The 21,127-nt window shown below is 38.0% G+C and overlaps 2 protein-coding genes and 1 non-coding gene across 3 annotated transcripts; 2 read left to right on the top strand and 1 right to left on the bottom strand.

Moving 5' to 3' along the window:
• The first annotated feature begins 5,372 nt into the window (after positions 1-5,372).
• LOC148581486 (small nucleolar RNA R71) lies at positions 5,373-5,480 on the top strand. The gene has a single exon (XR_015898040.1). It is a non-coding gene; the product is annotated as a small nucleolar RNA R71 (small nucleolar RNA).
• Positions 5,481-13,422: 7,942 nt separating this feature from the next.
• Positions 13,423-14,823, bottom strand: LOC148581487 (uncharacterized). Its single transcript, XM_088492389.1, has 3 exons — positions 14,619-14,823; positions 14,133-14,541; positions 13,423-13,612 (listed from the first exon to the last, which is right to left on the bottom strand). The coding sequence occupies exons 1-3, from the start codon at positions 14,821-14,823 to the stop codon at positions 13,423-13,425; spliced, it is 804 nt and encodes a 267-aa protein (XP_088348515.1).
• A 764-nt stretch (positions 14,824-15,587) lies between these two features.
• LOC107623165 (NAC domain-containing protein 82) lies at positions 15,588-18,727 on the top strand. Its single transcript, XM_016325333.3, has 5 exons — positions 15,588-15,832; positions 15,988-16,508; positions 16,588-16,865; positions 17,413-17,793; positions 18,095-18,727. The coding sequence occupies exons 2-5, from the start codon at positions 16,352-16,354 to the stop codon at positions 18,380-18,382; spliced, it is 1,104 nt and encodes a 367-aa protein (XP_016180819.1). The 5' UTR covers positions 15,588-15,832; positions 15,988-16,351; the 3' UTR covers positions 18,383-18,727.
• Positions 18,728-21,127: the final 2,400 nt, after the last annotated feature.

Below are 21,127 nucleotides of genomic sequence, written 5' to 3' on the forward strand. Positions count from 1 at the left end.
CACTTGGTGTGTGCTTGGGCTGAGCTTGAGTGTTGCACGTGTAGAGGTCCTTCTTGGAGTTGAACGCCAACTTTTGTGCCAGTTTGGGCGTTCAACTCTGGTTTTGGCTCCTTTTCTGGCGCTGGACGCCAGTTTATGTCATCTATTCTTGGCCAAAGTATGGACTATTATATATTGCTGGAAAGCCCTGGATGTCTACTTTCCAACGCAATTCGAAGCGCACCATTTCGAGTTCTGTAGCTCCAGAAAATCCATTTTGAGTGCAGGGAGGTCAGAATCCAACAGCATCAGCAGTCCTTCTTCAACCTCTGAATCTGATTTCTGCTCAAGTCCCTCAATTTCAGCCAGAAAATACCTAAAATCATAGAAAAACACACAAACTCATAGTAAAGTTCAGAAATGTGAATTTAACATAAAAACTAATGAAAACATCCCTAAAAGTAACTAGATCCTACTAAAAACATACTAAAAACAATGCCAAAAAGCGTATAAATTATCCGCTCATCACAACACCAAACTTAAATTGTTGCTTGTCCCCAAGAAACTGAAAATCAAATAGGATAAAAAGAAGAGAATATACTATAAATTCCAAACTATCAATGAAACATAGCTGCAATCATATGAGCGGGACTTATAGCTTTTTGCCTCTTGAATAGTTTTGGCATCTCACTTTATCCATTGAGGTTCAGAATGATTGGCATCTATAGGAACTCAGAGTTCAGATAGTGTTATTGATTCTCCTAGTTCAGTATGATGATTCTTGAACACAGCTATTTTATGAGTCTTGGCCGTGGCCCTAAGCACTTTGTTTTCCAGTATTACCACCGGATACATAAATGCCACAGACACATAATTGGGTGAACCTTTTCAGATTGTGACTCAGCTTTGCTAAAGTCCCCAATTAGAGGTGTCCAGGGTTCTTAAGCACACTCTTTTTTTGCTTTGGACCTTGACTTTAACCGCTCAGTCTCAAGTTTTCACTTGACACCTTCACGCCACAAGCACATGGTTAGGGACAGCTTGGTTTAGCCGCTTAGACCAGGATTTTATTCCTTTAGGCCCTCCTATCCACTGATGCTCAAAGCCTTGGGATCCTTTTTATTTACCCTTGCCTTTTGGTTTTAAGGGTTATTGGCTTTTTGCTCTTGCCTCTTGGTTTTAAGAGCTTTTGGCTTTTTCTGCTTGTTTTTTCTTTTTCTTTCTATTTTTTTTTTCGCCTATTTTTTTTCTGCAAGCTTTGTTCTTTGCTGCTTTTTCTTGCTTCAAGAATCATTTTTATGATTTTTCAGATTATCAAATAACATGTCTCCTAGTCATCATTCTTTCAAGATCCAACATATTTAACATTCTTAAACAACAACTTCAAAAGACATATGCACTGTTCAAGCATACATTCAGAAAACAAGAAGCATTGTCACCACATCAATATAATTAAACTAAGTTCAAGGATAAATTCGAAACTCATGTACTTCTTGTTCTTTTGAATTAAAACATTTTTCATTTAAGAGAGGTGATGGATTCATAGGACATTCATAACTTTAAGACAAAGTTACCAACTACTAATGATCATGTAATGAAGACACAAACATAGATAAGCACATAACATAGAAAACGAAAAACAGAAGAAATAAGAACAAGGAATGAATCCACCTTAGTGATGGTGGCGTTTCCTTCTTGAGGAACCAATGATGTCCTTGAGCTCTTCTATGTCTCTTCCTTGTCTTTGTTGCTCCTCCCTCATTGTTTTTTGATCTTCTCTTATTTCATGAAGCATGATGGAGTGCTCTTGATGTTCCACCCTTAGTTCTCCCATATTGGAACTCAATTCTCCTAGGGAGGTGTTGATTTGCTTCCAATAGTTTTGTGGAGGAAAGTGCATTTGAGGCATCTCCGGGATCTCATGGTGATGAGCTTCATACGCCTCTTGAGCTGCATGAATGGACTCTCTTGCTTGCTCCATCTTCTTCTTAGTGATGGGCTTGTCCTCTTTAATGAGGATATCTCCCTCTATGTCAATCCCAGCCGAATTGCATAGGTGGCAGATGAGGTGAGGAAAGGCTAACCTTGCCATAGTGGAGGACTTGTCAGCCACCTTGTAGAGTTCTTGAGGTATAATCTCATGAACTTCCACCTCTTCTCCAATCATGATGCTATGGATCATGATGGCCCGGTCTATAATAACTTCAGACCGGTTGCTAGTGGGGATGATTGAGCATTGAATGAACTCCAACCATCCTTTAGCTACAGGCTTGAGGTCCAATCTTCTTAGTTGAACCGACTTGCCTTTGGAGTCAATCTTCCATTGAGCTCCTTCTACACATATGTCCATAAGGACTTGGTCCAACCTTTGATCAAAGTTGACTCTCCTTGTGTAGGGGCGTGCGTTCTCTTCCATGTTTGGCAAGTTGAACACCAACCTCACATTTTCCGGACTAAAATCCAAGTATTTCCCCCGAACCATTGTAACATAGTTCTTTGGATCCGGGTTCTTACTTTGATCATGGTTCTTGGTGATCCATGCATTAGCATAGAACTCTTGAACCATTAGGATGCCGACTTGTTGGATGGGATTTGTTAGAACTTCCCAACCTCTTCTTTGAATTTCATGTCGGATCTCCGGATACTCATTTCTTTTGAGTTTGAACCTCGGGGATCACCTTCTTCTTGGCCACAACATCATAGAAGTGGTCTTGATGGGCTTTGAAGATGAACCTTTTCATCTCCCATGACTCGGAGGTGGAAGCTTTTGTCTTCCCTTTCCCCTTTCTAGAGGATTCTCCGGTTTTAGGTGCCATCAATGGTAATGGAAAAACAAAAAGCTTATGCTTTTACCACACCAAACTTAGAATTTTGCTCGCCCTCGAGCAATAAAAGAAAGAATAGATGAAGAAGAAGAAGAAATGGAGGAGAGGGAGAGTGGGAAGTGTTTTCGGCCAAGAGGGGTGTGTTGTGTGAATTTGATGAAGAATGGAGGGCTTTATATAGGGAAGGGAGGGGGGTTAAGGTTCGGCCATATGGGTGGATTTGGGTGGGGAATTGGTTTTGAATTTTGAAGGTAGGTGGAGTTTATGAGGTAGGTTTATAGGGAAGAGTGGATGGATGTGAGTGGTGAAGAGGTGATGGGGAAGAGAGATTGAGGTGATTGGTGAAGGGTTTTTGGGGAAGAGTGTGTATGGGGTTGCGTGAAAGAGAGTGGTGAGAAGAAGTGAGTGGAGGTAGGTGGGGATCCTGTGGGGTCCACAGATCCTGAGTGGATCCTGTGGGGTCCACAGATCATGAGGTGTTTAAGGATTTACATCCCTGCACCCATTAGGCATGTAAAAATGCCTTTGCACACAACTCTGGGCGTTCAGCGCCAGGTTGGTGGCCATTTTGGGCGTTCAACGCCCATTTGTGTGCCATTTCTGGCGTTGAACGCCAGAACCATGCCTGTTCTGGCGTTCAGCGCCCAGAAGCTGCCCATTTTGGGCGTTCAGCGCCAGAACCATGCTCTGTTCTGGCGCTGAACGCCAGACAGATGCTCCTCCAGGGTGTGATTTTTCTTCTGCTGTTTTTGATTCCGTTTTCAATTTTTATATTTATTTTGTGACTCCTCATGATCATGAACCTATAAAGACATATAACTAAGAAAAATATAGTTAGATAAATAAAAATTGGGTTGCCTCCCAACAAGCGCTTCTTTAATGTCAATAGCTTGACAGTGGGCTCTCATGGAGCCTCACAGATGTTCAGAGCATTGTTGAGACTCTCCAACACCAAACTTAGAGTTTGGATATGGGAGTTCAACACCAAACTTAGAGTTTGACTGTGGGGGCTTGGGTTGACTCTGCTTTGAGAGAAGCTTTTCATGCTTCCTCTCCATGGTTGCAGAGGGAGATCCTTGAGTTTTAAACACAAGGGAGTCCTCATTCCATTGAAGGACTAGTTCACCTCTGTCAACATCAATCACAGCTCTTGCTGTGGCCAGGAAAGGTCTTCCTAGGATGATGGATTCATCCTCTTCCTTTCCAGTATCCAGGACTATGAAATCAGCAGGGATGTAAAGGCCTTCAACCTTTACTAACACGTCTTCTACTTGTCCATATGCCTGTTTTCTTGAATTGTCTGCCATCTCTAATGAGATTTTAGCAGCTTGCACCCCATAGATTCCCAGTTTTTCTATTACAGAGAGGGGGCATGAGGTTTATTCCTGAACCAAGGTCACACAGAGCCTTAAAGATCATGGTGCCTATGGTACAAGGTATTATAAACTTTCCAGGATCCTGTTTCTTCTGAGGCAATGTCAGTTGATCCAGATCACTTAGTTCATTGATGAACAAGGGAAGTTCAACTTCCCAAGTATCAATGCCAAATAATTTGGCATTCAGCTTCATGATTGCACCAAGAAACTTGGCAGTTTGCTCTTCAGTAACATCCTCATTCTTTTCAGAAGAGGAATACTCATCAGAGCTCATGAAGGGCGTAAGGAGGTTCAATGGAATCTCTATGGTCTCTAGATGAGCCTCAGAGTCCTTTGGTTCCTCAGAGGGAAGCTCCTTATTGATCACTGGACGTCCCAGGAGGTCTTCTTCCTTGGGATTCACGTCCTCCTCTCCTTCTTTGGGTTTGGCCATGGTGCTTATGTCAATGGCCTTGCACTCTCCTTTTGGATTCTCTTCTGTATTGCTTGGGAGAGTACTAGGAGGGATTTCAGTGATCCTTTTACTCAGCTGGCCCACTTGTGCTTCCAAATTTCTAATGGAAGACCTGGTTTCATTCATGAAACTCACAGTGGCCTTAGATAGATCAGAGACTAGATTTGCTAAATTAGAAGCATTTTGTTCAGAGTTCTCTATCTGTTGCTGAGTGGATGATGGAAAAGGTTTATTATTATTAAACCTGTTTCTTCCACCATTATTAAAGCCTTGTTGAGGCTTTTGATCCTTCCATGAGAAATTGGGGTGATTTCTCCATGATGAGTTATAGGTGTTTCCATAAGGTTCACCTAAGTAATTCACCTCTGCTATTGCAGGATTCTCAGGATCATAAGCTTCTTCTTCATAAGAAGCCTCTTGAGTATTGTTGGATGCAGCTTGCATTCCATTCAGACTCTGAGAAATCATATTGACTTGCTGAGTCAATATTTTGTTCTGAGCCAATATGGCAGTCAGAGTATCAACTTCAAGAACTCCCTTCTTCATAGGCGTCCCATTACTCACAGGATTCCTTTCAGAAGTGTACATGAACTGGTTATTTGCAACCATGTCAATGAGTTCTTGAGCTTCTGCAGGCGTTTTCTTTAGGTGAATGGATCCACCTACAGAAGTGTCCAGTGACATCTTTGATAGCTCAGATAAACCATCATAGAATATATCCAGGATGGTCCATTCTGAAAGCATGTCAGAAGGACACTTTTTGGTCAGCTGTTTGTATCTTTCCCAAGCTTCATAGAGGGATTCACCTTCTTTCTGTCTGAAGGTTTGAACATCAGCTCTAAGCTTGCTCAGCTTTTGAGGAGGAAAGTACTTGGCTAAGAAAGCCGTGACCAGCTTATCCCAAGAGTTCAGGCTGTCTTTGGGTTGAGAATCCAACCATAATCTAGCTCTGTCTCTTACAGCAAAAGAGAAAAGCATGAGCCTGTAGACTTCAGGATCTATTCCATTAGTCTTAACAGTATCACATATCTGCAAGAATTCAGTTAAGAACTGAAAAGGATCTTCAGATGGAAGTCCATGAAACTTGCAGTTCTGCTGCATCAGAGAAACTAATTGAGGTTTCAGCTCAAAGTTGTTTGCTCCAATGGCAGGATTGGAGATGCTTCTTCCATGTAAATTGGAATTAGGTGCAGTAAAGTCACCAAGCATCTTCCTTACATTATTATTATTTTCGGCTGCCATCTCCTCTTCCTGTTCGAAAATTTCTGAAAGGTTATCTCTGGATTGTTGTATTTTAGCTTCTCTTAGTTTTCTTTTTAGAGTTCTTTCAGGTTCTGGATCTGCTTCCACAAGAATGTTCTTATCCTTGCTCCTGCTCATATGACAAAGAAGAGGGCACAGAAAAATAATAATAATAGAGATCCTTTATACCACAGTATAGGAATCCCTGTGTGAGTAGAAGAAGAGGGGGAGACAAAGAATGTAATGTAATGGAAGAAACACAACTGTGAGGAGGGTTGAGATGTGAGATGAGATGTTAGTAAATGAATAAATAAATAGAATAAGATGGGAGAGGGAGAATTTTCAAAAAATATTTTTGAAAAAGAGTTAGTGATTTTTGAAAATGATTTTTGAAAAATGTTAGTATTTTTCGAAAATTTTTAAAATCAAAAATAAAAATAAGAATAATTAGTTAATTAAAAAGAAATTTTTTAAAAAGAGGGAAGATATTTTCGAAAATTAGAGAGAGAGAGTTAGTTAGGTAGTTTTGAAAAAGTTAATAAACAAACAAAAAGTTAGTTAGTTAGTTGAAACAAATTTTGAAAAGATAAGAAGTTAGGAGGTTAGAAAAGATATTTTGAAACCAACTTTTTGAAAAAGGTAAGATAAGAAGATATTTTAGAAATTAGTTTTGAAAAAGATTTGATTTTTAAAATCTCAATTAATGACTTGATTCATAAGAAATCACAAGATATGATTCTAAAACTTAAAGTTTGAATCTTTCTTAACAAGCAAGTAACAAACTTCAAATTTTTGAATCAAAACATTAATTGATTATGTTATTTTCGAAAATTTGATATAAAAATAAGAAAAAGATTTTTTGAAAAAGATTTGATTTTTGAAAAAGATTTTGAAAAAGATAAGATTTTCAAATTGAAAATTTGATTTGACTCATGAGAAACAAATTGATTTTAAAATTTTTTGAAAAAGTCAATCCAAATTTTCAAATTTGATGAGAGAAAAAGGGAAAGATATTTTTTTTTATTTTTGAATTTTTATGATGAGAGAGGAAAATAGGAAAAATGATGCAATACATGAAAGTTATGGATCAAAACAATGAATGCATGCAAGAATGCTATGAATGTCAAGATGAACACCAAGAACACTTTGAATGTCAAGATAAACATCATAGACACAATTTTGAAAATTTTTTTAATGCAAAGAAAACATGCAAGACACCAAACTTAGAATTCTTTAATGCTTACGCACTAAGAATTCAAGAATGCATATGAAAAACACCATACAACACAAAGCAGAAAATCATCAAGATCAAACAAGAAGACTTACCAAGAACAACTTGAAGATCATGAAGAACACTATGAATGCATGAAATTTTCGAAAAATGCAAGATGCACATGCAAATGACACCAAACTTATGACATGACTCATGACTCAAACAAGAAACACAAAAAATGTTTTTGATCTTTATGATTTTCTAATTTTTTTGGATTTTTTTCAAAAATTATATGAAAAAGAAAAAAATAAGGATTCCAAAATTTTTAACATGAATTCCAGGAATCTTGCATTCTTAGTCTAAAGCTTCAGTCCAGGAATTAGACATGGCTCACTAGCCAGCCAAGCTTTCAATGAAAGCTCCGGTCCAAAACACTAGACATGGCCAATGGCCAGCCAAGCTTCAGCAGGTGAATCAGGAACAGCAGCAGGTGGATTAGCAACAACTAGCTTGCTCTTGATAACAAATTGCTGCCTCAGTCCAAATAAATTTAGACATGGCTTTACAGCCAGCCAGGCTTCACATGCTTCATGAAACACTAGAATTCATTCTTAAAAATTTTGAATAAAATTTTTGAAAACATTTTTTTTAAATAAATTTTTTTTTTCGAAAACAAAGGAAAAATTTTTGAAAGATTTTTGAAAAATTTTTGAAAACAAAATAAAAAGAAAATTACCTAATCTGAGCAACAAGATGAACCGTCAGTTGTCCATACTCGAACAATCCCCGGCAACGGCGCCAAAAACTTGGTACGCGGAATCGTGATTACAATTTAATTATGTAAAGTTCATTGCTCTTTCTTTCCCTGGAAATGGCGCCAAAAACATGATGCCAAAACCACGGTTCACAACTCCGTGTAACTGACCAGCAAGTGCACTGGGTCGTCCAAGTAATACCTTACGTGAGTAAGGGTCGAATCCCACGGAGATTGTTGGTATGAAGCAAGCTATGGTCACCTTGTAAATCTCAGTCAGGCGGATATAAAATAATAATGATGTTTTCGAATAATAAATAATAGAATAGGGATAGAGGTACTTATGTAAATCATTGATAGGAATTTTAGATAAGCGAATGGAGATGATTTTTGTTCCTCTGAACCTCTGCTCTCCTGCTATCTTCATCCAATCAGTCTTACTCCTTTCCATGGCTGGCTTTATGTGATACATCACCACTGTCAATGGCTACTTTCGGTCATCTCTCGGGAAAATGATCCAATGCCCTGTCACGGCACGGCTAATCGTCTGGAGGCATCACCCTTGTCAATGGCTTCATCTTATCCTCTCAGTGAAAATGATCAACGCACCCTGTCACGGCACGGCTATTCATCTGTCGGTTCTCGATCATGCTGGAATAGGATTTACTATCCTTTTGCGTCTGTCACTAACGCCCTGCAATCGCGAGTTTGGAGCTCGTCACAATCATTCATTCATTGAATCCTACTCGAAATACCACACACAAGGTTTAGACTTTCCGGATTCTCTTGAATGCCGCCATCATTCTAGCTTACGCCACGAAGATTCTGATTAAGAGATCTAAGAGATACTCATTCAGTCGAAGGTAGAATGGAAGTGGTTGTCAGGCACGCGTTCATAGGGAATGATGATGATTGTCACGTTCATCACATTCAGATTGAAGTACGAATGAATATCTTAGAAGCGAAATAAGATGAATTGAATAGAAAACAGTAGTACTTTGCATTAATCTTTGAGGAACAGCAGAGCTCCACACCTTAATCTATGGAGTGTAGAAACTCTACCGTGAAAATACATAAGTGAAAGGTCCAGGCATGGCTGAGATGGCCAGCCCCCAAAACGTGATCAATAGATCAAAAGATAATCCAAAGATGTCTAATTCAATAGTAAAAGGTCCTATTTATAATAAACTAGTCACTAGGGTTTACATGAGTAAGTAATTGATGCATAAATTCACTTCCGGGGCCCACTTGGTGTGTGCTTGGGCTGAGCTTGAGTGTTGTACGTGTAGAGGTCCTTCTTGGAGTTGAACGCCAGCTTTTGTGCCAGTTTGGGTGTTCAACTCTGGTTTTGGCTCCTTTTCTGGCGCTGGACGCCAGATTTGGGCAGAAAGCTGGCGTTGAACGCCAGTTTACGTTGTCTATTCTTGGCCAAAGTATGGATTATTAGGCCGCGTTTGTTTTCAGAGACAGGACAGAACATGACACTGAGACAGAGACAATAGGACAGAGACACTAAAAATTATTGTTTGTGTATTGTGTTTGGATACGATGTACAAGACACTAATGTAATGTCCAGTATTATGTTTGGATACACATGGACAAGACTAAAATATTATATGAAATGACTAAAATAACCATATGATTCCAAATTTTCTACATCAAATACAAACTAATTTAATAGAGAATGAGAGTACGTAGGAGTACAGACAAAATTTGAAAAAATGTTTGAAGAGACCAAAAATTTTAATAAAAAAATATATAATAGTATTTATATTAAAATAAAAATTATAAATATATTTATTTTATTTTAAATTTATTATTAATATGTAAAAATACATATGGTTAAGATTAATAAAAAATAGATCTAAGTTTGATTAATAAAAAATTTTATTTAGGTTAATAAGCCAGATTAATTTTAAATAAAAAATCAGTTTTAAAAAAGAATCCGTTTTTATATGAAAAAAAATTTTAAGATTAATTATAGAAAAAAAAGAAGGGATAATAGTGGAATAATAAAAAATATCTATGGATAAAAAGAAAAACAAAATTTATAAAAAGTCCGTGTCCACTCTTCTAAATCCCGTGTCCATCATTGTCCTTCGTAGAAGAGTGGACACAAAAATATAAAAAACTGTCTCGGAGACAATGTGTTCCGTGTCCATGTCTCTGCTTCCAAACACGTTTTAAACATGTACTGTCCATGTCTCTGTGTTCTGTCTCTGAAAACAAATGCTACCTTATATATTGCTGGAAAGCCCTGGATGTCTACTTTCCAACGCAATTGGAAGCGCGCCATTTCGAGTTCTGTAGCTCCAGAAAATCCATTTTGAGTGCAGGGAGGTCAGAATCCAACAGCATCAGCAGTCCTTCTTCAACCTCTGAATCTGATTTCTGCTCAAGTCCCTCAATTTCAGCCAGAAAATACCTGAAATCACAGAAAAACACACAAACTCATAGTAAAGTCCAGAAATGTGAATTTAACATAAAAACTAATGAAAACATCCCTAAAAGTAACTAGATCCTACTAAAAACATACTAAAAATAATGCCAAAAAGCGTATAAATTATCCGCTCATCAAGCAGTTGGAGCTCACATAGAGAGAGATACCCTGATCGACGAGGAGAGGCCGATTACAAAGAAGGGTATGGATTACGCTAAGGAGCCCGTGCAAGGACCGCAGCAGGAGCCAGTTCCACCGCCTCCACAGGATCTTCTAGAGATACCTCAGGGGATGTACTTCCCTCCCTGTGACTACTAGGATCAATTGACCACATCTTTGGGGGAGCTGACATCATCAGTTGATCAGCTAAGGTTGGAGCATCAGGACCAATCTGCTTTCCTCCATCAGATGATGGAAGATCAAAGGAGAATGGTAAAGGAGCAGAGGAGGCAAGGGCGTGATATTGAGGAGCTTAAACGCTCCAGAGGATTCTTCAGAGGGAGCAGCAGCCACCATCACTGAGGTAGTTTAGTTTCACTCTCCCTATTTTTATTTTTCCTTTGTTTTTCTAGTGTTTCAGTGTATTACCTGCTTTCTATTCTAGTTTGCATGATCACCCTTAGGATTTTTTTGCTTTATCGTTTAGTAGTTTATTTTTGAAAAATTTTCAAGGTGTCTTATGTATTACGCATCAATCTTAAAAGAAAAAAAAATCTATTGAAAAAAAAGTAGTAAAACGCATGAGATCTTGAGTTATATTATGAGTTATTCTAGTTGCTTTGATGTGGTGGCCTTATCTCTATATCTGAATGTATAAATTAACTATGCATGTTTGATATTGGAGCTGAGTATATTGGTTCTTGAGGAATATAAATTCAGAGAAATATTATTGATTCTCTAAAACAAGAAAAAAGATTGATTCTTGAAGCAAAAGAAACAACAAAGAGTTAAAAAGAAAGAAAAATCAAAAGAATAGGTCCAAGGCTTTGAGCATCAATGGTTAGGAGGGTCAAAACTAATCTCAAGCTCAAAAGAGTGATTTTTCCTAACCATATGCTTGTGGTATGAAAGTGTCAAGTGACCTTTGAGACTGAACACTTAAAGTCATGACCCAATGCTGTTACAAAGTATGCCTAAGGCTCTGAGCACCACTGTCTGGGAGAAAAAGCAAGGAAAAATTTGAACCCAAGAGGTTCCCCAGTTAAGTGCTTGTAGTGTTTATGTATCAAGTTAAGCTTGAAAACAAAACGCTTAGGGTCACGGCTAGGCTCAAAGGTGCAAAGCACTAAACAAAAGAAAATCTGTGTTCAAGAATCAACTAGAGCCTAAAGAAGAGAATCAATAATACCATCCGAGTTCTAGTTCTAAAGGACATCAATATTTTCGAGCTTCAAAGGATAGTGAGATGCCAAAGCTATTCAGAAATAGAGTGTCATTGGCTCTATTCAGTAATTAGACCTAAGCTTAAATGACAACTCTACTCTTGTGTGTTTTCTCTTCCTTGGTCCTATATTATTTTTGGTTGCTTGAGGACAAGCAACAGTTTACCTTTTGTGTTGTGATGCGTGAGCATCTTATACCCTTTTTCTTGTTATTTTTATATTGTTTTGAGTTAGATTTATTTACTTTTACTTGTTTTTTAGTGCAAAAATCACCTTTGGATGCTACTTTGAGTTTTTTTTTATGGTTTTAGGTAAAATTCAGAGTAGTTTGAAGGAGTCTGAAGCAAGAAAGGAAAATGCTGGCAGCACCCTCCCTGGGCGCTGAATGCCCACTTGGCGTTTGGCGCCAGTAGAGGGCACAAACCAGTAATGTTATACTCCTTCTCTAGCGTCTCACGCCCATTCTTGAAGTTAAACGCCAGCAGCAGCCCGTTTTACACCTCTTTGGGCCTCCAAGTGGATTTAGCACTTGTTAATTTTATTTTATTTCCTTTTATAATTTCTATTTACAAATAATATCTTTTAGGTCCAGCATTTATTATTAGGTTAGTATTTAAAGGAAAAGATCACTTAGGTTTAGGATCTTCTTCCTTTCGCACTTTTTAGAACCCTGTTTTCTCTGTAAGTTATGAGCAACTAAACCTCCTGGTTAAGGTTAGGAGCTCTGTTTATTTCTATGGATTAGAACTATTATTCTTCTATTTTAATTAATATTTTGATTCTATTCTAAGGATTGTTTTCGTTTTTAATCTCATGAATTAGGTGGAATGAGAGTATGACCCTTTTCTACTTGAGTTCTTGTGATTCTCGAGAGAGTTATCTCGCTTGAACTAAAACCTGAAAACAAATTCCTCCTAAATTGCTAATTACATGAACTAATTGGGATATGTGACATAAAATCATGTTAGCTTTGGTAATTAGGGTTTTTGTGGCGTTAAACTAGTTTTCTGAATTTAACCTTCTAATTGGAATTGAGTGACCACGAGAGTGGCGTTTGATGAGGATTAGAGGAGCTTAAATCGCTAAGAGATTAGGGTTTAATCACTTATGATTTGCCATATAATGAATCATTCATTGTCAAAATAGCTAGTAAGACATTTTTATCCGGAAAAAGTAAACATCTCCAAAACCTTAATCAATTTCTCATCATCGTTTTACACTAAACCCTTTAATTGCTTTCTTTATTTTCTTGTTCACTTGTTTATGCGTTTACAACAACACAACTCTTTTTACTATTTGCCTAACTAAGTCCAACAAGACGACCATTGCTTGCGCAGTCCAACAATCCTCGTGGGATCGACCCTCACTCACCTGAGGTATTACTTGGATGACCCGGTGCACTTGCCGGTTAAGTTGTGCGAGTTCTAATTTCACGCACCATCGCACCTCTGTCGTGCAAGATCAACAACTAACACTTTTCCACAAGGCATTTTGTGCACCTCAAACACCTCGCTTCTTCTATCAAACCGGTGCACAACGATGTTTCCTGCACACTGCATGTTTGCCTCTATCCGCTGAGTGGCAAACTTTGAGAAAGTAAATCCAGCATGCTTGCACTGGTAAGCCTCAGTACTCTTATGTGTAAATAACTCGTTCAACCGATAATATGTTGCTCGGACTAGCGTCAAGATAGGAAGATTTTGAGCACCCTTCAACACCGAATTAATGCACTTGACATGGTTCGTCGTCATGTGACCCTATCGATGTCCCTCGTCAAATGCCAACACCCACTGAGGATATTCGATGTTGTCACACCAATGAACATATGCCTCGCCTCGTTCTTGCAACCTCCTGTAGTTGACGTTGTACTCCTCCACTGTCCTTGAATACCCAATATTGACCACAAACTTTTGCAGGTATGGAACCTTGAATTCCCTCAAGAAGTTGCTACCAATGTGCCAAATATAAAACATCCACCATACTCTCGGACGTTTCCAATCACCTCCGCTACGATCTACTGCGGCTCGGATTGACTCACGATGATAAGAGATTATACCCACGCATCTTTTCTTACAACATGTGTTCGTAAATTACTGAGAAAAAAGTGTCACGCATCAGCAGTCTCACCCTCTATAATGGCAAAAGCAATCGGTACAATATTTTTATTCCCATCTTGCGCAATTGTAACCAAAAGACAACCTTTATATTTTCCGTATAAGTAGGTCCTGTCAACCTGAACCAGCGGCTTGAAATATTTGAAAGCTCTTATGCATGTATGGAAACTCAGGAATACCCGATGAAGTATCTAAACACCGTCCACCTCTTGACTCCCGTTATACAGAGGTCGTGTTTGTATTTGGACTTGTGAACCAGGCATCTTCTGAACTATTGCCTAGAACCACAATGGTAAAGTTTGGTAAGAATATTCCCATCCACCGAAAACCTTGGCTATCGACTTCTACTTTACCAGCCAAGCCTTCCGGCAACTAATAGTGTAGTTGAATCTTGCCTGGACTTTATAAAATTGACCTTTATGGATGGGTCGGATTCAACCAATGGCTTCATAGCTTCAGCAATCGTGTCCAAGTCTAACTTGGAGTGATCCCGTGAGATCGTTCCCATGGAACACGTGTGCCTCCCGTTGTTTCTCCGAATCTTCCAACAGACTTTCTTCTGTATCAAGCTGGCTCGGGTAAGCCAGTCGCACCCACGTCCATAAGTCTTGCACTTTGCATAGAACGTCTGTGGTTCGGATTCATAAACAACGTAATCAACTCCTCTAGAGATAGTGTAACTCCGAATTGCCGCAATGACTGATTTTCTTGAACCGTATTCCATTCTGATTCTAAACTCTCCATCCTCAGGATCAGCAACACCTATAAGAAAATAAATTTGTCACTCATCGATCCGCTAAAACAAAATCAAGTAAACATACTACCCACTGCTCACGTACCTATGTTTGCATATTCAGGAAACTCTGGTGTATGCATGGCGTCAAGATCCAAGCTACGCATAAAAGGTGGAACGTCCATCGGTTGACTAACCACGACTGGAATCACTAAAGTTTCTGCCACTGCATCACCTCCCCCATTGCCGTCCTCATCCTCATCACCGGCTTCATACGTAGCTTCAAACTCCTCATCGCTATCATCGTTCATTCCCAAGTACGCCTCAGCTTTGTCATCTGGCACATCTACGTCATATTGAACCTCATCTGTAGCAATATGCTCAAACTCAACGTATAACTTAATCTTCGGGTGTTGCACCTGAGTTTGCTAGTGAATATGAAACATCCGCTGAATACTAATTTTGTCGACGATTGGCATATCCTCAAACTGTATTAGGCCGCCAAATACGACAACTGGACTCCTATAGAGAATGTTGGTCACCCTCTTTAAAATATCAGCCTCTATGCTTTGACAGAGCCCAAACTGTAGTTCCGCGAATGTTATTTTGCACAGAACCACAAACGAAAACATATTCTCATAAGCAAAGCTCGCACTCTCATATGTATTTCGTACGACTTCACTATTGTGATAAACCACTATATTTGCAGTGCCCTCTATCGTACCAACCCTGGAGAAAAATATTTCTCTCACAATTAAGCAAAATAGTTACGAACTTTGGTTTTTATAGATAGAAGACTCATCTCGCAGGCTACGTGTTGGAACGCCATCCAACCAGCGTCTGCCACGTGTGAAACACATTACCTGTATGGTGAAGGGATGAGTGCCACATGGCAACATATTACCTGCGTGTTGTGTGCGATTCTGACACGTGTCCAATATATTAGTTGTGTGCTGAGTCAACACATTACCTGCATATTGTATTTGTATATTTGCACTGTCCATCCACAGTATATACACCAAAAATTTCCATTTCCAGGTAAAACTGACCTCTAAATTCCATATTAAAATTCTTTAGCATTTGGAAGGAATATTTGTATTTCAATTCCATGGAAATTTACCTAGGCGAATGGCGAACAATGAGGCCCCTCGCACAAGAAACAGAAATTAATAAAAAAGAAAAAGGAAAAACCCCAATTAAAACCACATATATAAACAAAACCCTGGCCGCTTCTCACTCTCTTGGTAGTCCAAAGATTCAACGATTAGGAGTGCGAAGTTTCAAGTCTGTGTTCTTCTCACTTCCCTCTTTCCTTCCCTGGTAAGCTTCCTTTCTTCCCAAAACCCCAATCTTCGCGATACAATAAAACCTTCCATCTCTTCGTTGTCTTTTTTTTTCCTTCTCTGTTGTGGGTAAGCTCCGTCGAATAATTGTAATCGATGAATTTGCAATGTGGCTGTTGGTGTTGTTATTAGGGTTCCACTGTGCCGATGAATTTTGTTCTCAGAAAGGGACCGTCTTCATCCATTGTGGGTTTCCAGTTCCATTTTACCTTCATGAACCGGGGAAGGCTTCGCTGTTCTCGCAATTTCTTTCGCCACTGGACTTGACGCTTCGCACCCTCGATTCTTTTAGGGTTATTTAATTCCGTTCATCATTCTCTAGTTAAATTTCTCGTCTTTTTTATTTTTTATTTTTATTTTTAATTGGGAGTACCTACAAAGTTGGTTTCTTTCTTCACTGCTGGTGAAGTGGTTCTTTGTTGTTGGATTGTTTGATTTAAGGGAAGTTGTTAGATTCTGAAGGTTTTACTATTTAAGCTTTCTTTATTCTTCTGCGATGGCCGCAATGAAGTCAATTCCAGGGTACCGGTTTCATCCAACCGATGTTGAGCTGGTTCAGTACTTTCTGAAAAGGAAGGTGATGGGGAAGAGATTCCCTTGTGATGTGATTGCTGAACTTGATATATACAAATATCCGCCGTGGGATCTACCAGGTTTGCACTCTGGTTTCATTTGATTTAGTAGAGTTCTGTGTTCGTCATAGCTGTTTTTAACTTGATGATATTTTTTCAGATCATTCTCTGCTTAAAACTGGAGATTTAGAATGGTACTTCTTTTGCCCTCGAGGGAAGAAGTATTCGAGCGGAGGGAGGATGAATAGGGCCACAGAATGTGGGTACTGGAAGACTACTGGCAAGGATAGATCCGTCGAGAACAAGAAGCTTGTTGTGGGCATGATAAAGACTCTGGTGTTTCACAATGGTAAAGCACCCAAGGGAGATCGAACTGATTGGGTTTTGCATGAATACCGACTTCAAGATAAGGACCTTGCTGATAAGGGTGTTCAACAGGTAACTACTGATTTCTCATTCATGAAAATTAAGTGTATTTCTACTTTGGTGAGACTAAGGAAATATATGTCGAAATATATGCTGCTAATTATTGTTATCGGTTAGTGTTTGTGCTTTTCTGCCCATATGGGGATAACTAGGAATCTAGGATTGTTGTTATTTATGTTGTTATCGTCTTATGTTTCACTAGAAGCTATGCTCTTAGCTGATGAGCATATTTTAATACACGAGGATTAGTGGATTACAGAATTCTGCTGAATTGCACGCGTTGCAACCTCTATTGTTGGTAATGGCTTCTATGTAGATTGTCTTTTCATGTTAAGCCTGATGCCATAAACTGATTTTTAGCAGTATACATATGCCTGGTGCTTAAGCTTTATGGTATATAATGGCTAGCTTTACTTAATATAATTTTACTGTATGTCTGACTAGTTTAGCATCTCTTGTGAGACTGTTTATGGTATTTGCTTATTTTGTCTTGTATTTTTGTGCTTGTTTTTCTGGTGTGTTTATTTTAATTAGTTCTAATTGTTTACGTTTTTCTCAGGATTCTTATGTGATATGTAAAGTGTTCCAAAAGGATGGTCCTGGTCCTAGGAATGGTGCACAATACGGAAGGCCATTTAATGAGGAAGACTGGGATAAAGAGGATGAAATTGACTGTGTAGAATCTGCACCTGTTGCTGCTCTACCTGCTGCAGTTCCTATACAACCCGCTTCATGTCATAGCTCTGTTGTGAATAACGTGAATCTCTCTGTGAGTGAATGCTATGGGTTGACCTCTGTTTCGTGTTTAACAGGGCCAATGCCTTCTTGCTCAGCACATCCTTCAGCTCCAAGTAATCAAGTTGATGGTGATATTACACCAGTGCCTGGTTCCGCCATAGAAGATAACATAATGGCTCCTACTGAGAACACCACAACTGAAGTATGCAATCTATTTATTCTTATTTATGCCTGCACAATATTTTGGGGGAATTTGACTAGATTGTTTTTCTTTTCATGCTTGTTTCCATCTAATCTATGACATCTCTTCTACAGTTTCCTTCCATCTCTTTCCCCATTTTGTGGAAACATATCTAGGACCTTGGTTTTTGGAATAACTGCATCTGTCGCATCCATTATTTTTAGTTTCAAACTCATGATGCTTTATTATTGTTGTTTTACTTTGTTCCATAAATGTTCTGAGCCTTCATTTCTTTTCTCTTGTTCTAATTTTGTAATTACAGAAGGTTGACAATCCTCCTGACATAAACAATGCTGAAGGAACACCTTGCTTTGATCCCAATGAGATTTTTGGGGGTCTGGGTGACCTTGATGGTTTGTTCGAAATGGGTGGAATTGGACATGGTTTTTCCTGCGGCCAAAATGGTGGATATACTGTGAATGAAATGCTTTCTGCGAGTGATGGGTTGCGTTTCCCTGATCCCCTGGACTACTTGGAGTTGGGTGACCTCGACACCCCATTGTTATGGGAGACTAATGAACAAGGAAATTGGAGCCAGGACAATAAATGAGGCTTCAAAATTTGACGAAGCATCAACATGAGGTTGGTAGAAGAACCGTTGCCGTGTGTTGCTGATCTTGATTGTCTTTCCATTCTCATTTATAAACTCTACTGAAGCATATATTCTGTACAAACATTCCTTTCTGTAATAAGCTAACACATGATAGCAGTTGATAAAATCTTTAGTGTTAGTTCTATTTACTAGGTTGGATTAATCATTAGCCTCACAAATTTTCTTCGGATATTTTCTGAGTTGTGTTTGTTAGAGTGAGTTTTCAACATCTATTACGTTGAAATCTATGCATGTCTTTCGTAGTAATATCAAATGATGGAAGTTGACACATTTAACCCTAAACTTCTAGTATTCTCAATTTTGTTTTATTGGAGAACGGTTAGTTGATGAGGGAACTGTGATAGGCCTTTGCCCCTTTACTTTTCGTCGCGCTGGAAAGTACGTTATCTAAACCAGTATAGCTTGATCTTGTAAGGTCTTTTCGTGATTTATATAGAGATCGACTAAATCCCATTATTAGAAAGATTTTGTGATAACTAGTAGATTTAGAATTGAACATAAAACTAGCACTATGAATTTTTTGTACATGATTTTTAAAATTTAGTTTTATAGTTAGTTAAAAACAATATAATTATCATAATTAAATCCTATAGTATAATATAATGTTAATAATATAATAATGAATTATATATATATATATATATATTGAAGTATTTGCTTAAGTAAAAATTATTGTTAAACTATATATAAAAATAAATAGTTCATCTAAACTTTGATTAATTAGTAAATAATTAACTAATAAATTAATTATTATTTAAAAAAATTAGAAACTTAAATTTTATAGTTTAAACAAGTAGAAATAATTAAAATATGAATTTTGACACTAATTTAAAAATTTTTGGCATAAAAATAGGCAAACGGGCCGAACCTGTTGGACCGAACCTAAGATCCAACCTATAAACTCCCAAAATTGGTTTTCTTCATCATTTTTTCACTTTGAATAGGTTGCAAAAGAGAGAATTGTCCATAACTTTCAATCCAGAGCTCCGATTGACGTGCCGTCAACGGCCAAGTGTTCGTATCGGAATTCTCTTCAATTCTATCGAACAAATTGGTAAGAAACTTGCATTTCTCGTCAAGTTCTTCCTCTCCTCAAATTCATGGGTTTTGAGTTTGAATATTCAGGAATTGAATGGTTTTTATGGTTTAGGTGAACTCTAACAGTGGATAATCATTCGATTTTGTCCAATTGATTCATGGGTAGGGTAAGAAACTGTTAAACCCTTGTGAATCATTGAATTAGTGAATCCTCTAATGATTGTAGTGCTATTGTGTGGATTAGATGGTATTTTTGTTGATTTGGAGTTCAATTTGAAGTTCAATTTGACAGTTTGGAACGAAATTTGGGTGATTAAGCTTGGGAAATTGACGTTTAGAAGCTTGAAGTTTGTGTAAGGAGAGGTTTTTGAGGTGTTTCGAGCTTAGGGAGGAATTGGTCAAGGTATAGTTTTGGTTTTTCGTAGTTAATGTTTAATGTCATGTGAAAACTTAGACTAGAGGACCATAAGATAGGAATGAATTAAATGAATTATTGATGGATTGTGAATATGGTTTATGATGTGTGTATAAGGATAAATGAATTTGTATGTGTTGGATTATGACTTTGATGGGTATAAAATAATGACGATAGTTGATGTGTTGAGGATTGATGGTGAGCTTGAATGGATTGGTTGAGAGATGTGAAAGTCGATTTTGTAAGTGGTTGCTATTGAAGTTGGTTGATTTTTTTGAAAAAGATTTAATATTGGAATTGGTTTGATTTTGAAATAATTTGATATTAGGAATGATTTAAATGACTAAGAGGTGCTTGGTTTGGTGGTTGGGACCCTTGAAGAGTGGCGAAAGTCCGATTTTTAGAAGAGATGCTGCCGAAATTTTTATGAAAATTGGAGGGTTCGTTTAAAGTGGTTATTTAGAAAAATTTGGGTTTAGGGATTTTATGATTTGATTTTCAGTTATTAAGAAAATGATTACGTTTTGAGTTTGATTTATTTAAAAAATAATGAATTAAGTTGAGTATGAATTTTTGATGAATGATGATGATATTGAGACTAATTGTCGATCCTCTGTCGCAAGATGTGACTGGACACTTTAACTCCTCGAGCTCCCCCATGGGCATGCATATATATTGAATTTGAGCTTGGGTTGTCTCACCCATGAAATATTAAATTATTGAGTTTGACGTTTGACTCCATAGAATATTATTGAGTTTGGAGTTTGACGCCATGGATATTATTTTTGAGCTTGGGGATACGCGCACAGAGAAACTGCCCAATAGTTAACTACTAGGACGTGTCGATTTGACTGTATAACCGACAGATAAGACTTATCAGCCATAGGACAGACATACATCATATGCATTTATTTGTGTTTGCTTGAGTGTACATTGTTTTCACTTGCTTAACTGCTTAACTCTGCTTTTCTGTTACTTGTTGTAATTGCACCTCTATCTTGTTTTCTTTACTTGAGGTGTGAGGGGCCCGGGAGGGGGGGGGTGTTCCACCGGTGATTCGAAAGATTGGAGAAGATAGAAAGTAGAGTGTTAGGTTAAAGTTAGATTCAGAACTTGGAATACCTTAGATAATTTACTTAATTTCTGGTTTAGTTGAATCTTTAAGCTGAAATCTGAGTGTCGGAGTTCTAGGAATGCCTCTAACTTTTCCGAGACCTTTTATATTAACT

Source organism: Arachis ipaensis, chromosome B10, assembly GCF_059453495.1.
Source record: "Arachis ipaensis isolate K30076 ecotype BB chromosome B10, ASM5945349v1, whole genome shotgun sequence".
Lineage (NCBI taxonomy): Eukaryota > Viridiplantae > Streptophyta > Magnoliopsida > Fabales > Fabaceae > Arachis > Arachis ipaensis.

Excerpts from the sequence above, each read along its gene's own strand:
- LOC148581487 (XM_088492389.1), bottom strand. The coding sequence starts at position 14,823 with ATGAACGATGATAGCGATGAGGAGTTTGAAGCTACGTATGAAGCCGGT. Across the intron at positions 14,542-14,618 it reads TCCTGAATATGCAAACATAG|GTGTTGCTGATCCTGAGGAT; the intron begins GTACGTGAGCAG and ends ATTTTCTTATAG. Across the intron at positions 13,613-14,132 it reads GTTGCCGGAAGGCTTGGCTG|CAACTTCTTGAGGGAATTCA; the intron begins GTAAAGTAGAAG and ends GCACATTGGTAG.
- LOC107623165 (XM_016325333.3), top strand. The coding sequence starts at position 16,352 with ATGGCCGCAATGAAGTCAATTCCAGGGTACCGGTTTCATCCAACCGAT. Across the intron at positions 16,509-16,587 it reads TCCGCCGTGGGATCTACCAG|ATCATTCTCTGCTTAAAACT; the intron begins GTTTGCACTCTG and ends ATATTTTTTCAG. Across the intron at positions 16,866-17,412 it reads CTGATAAGGGTGTTCAACAG|GATTCTTATGTGATATGTAA; the intron begins GTAACTACTGAT and ends CGTTTTTCTCAG.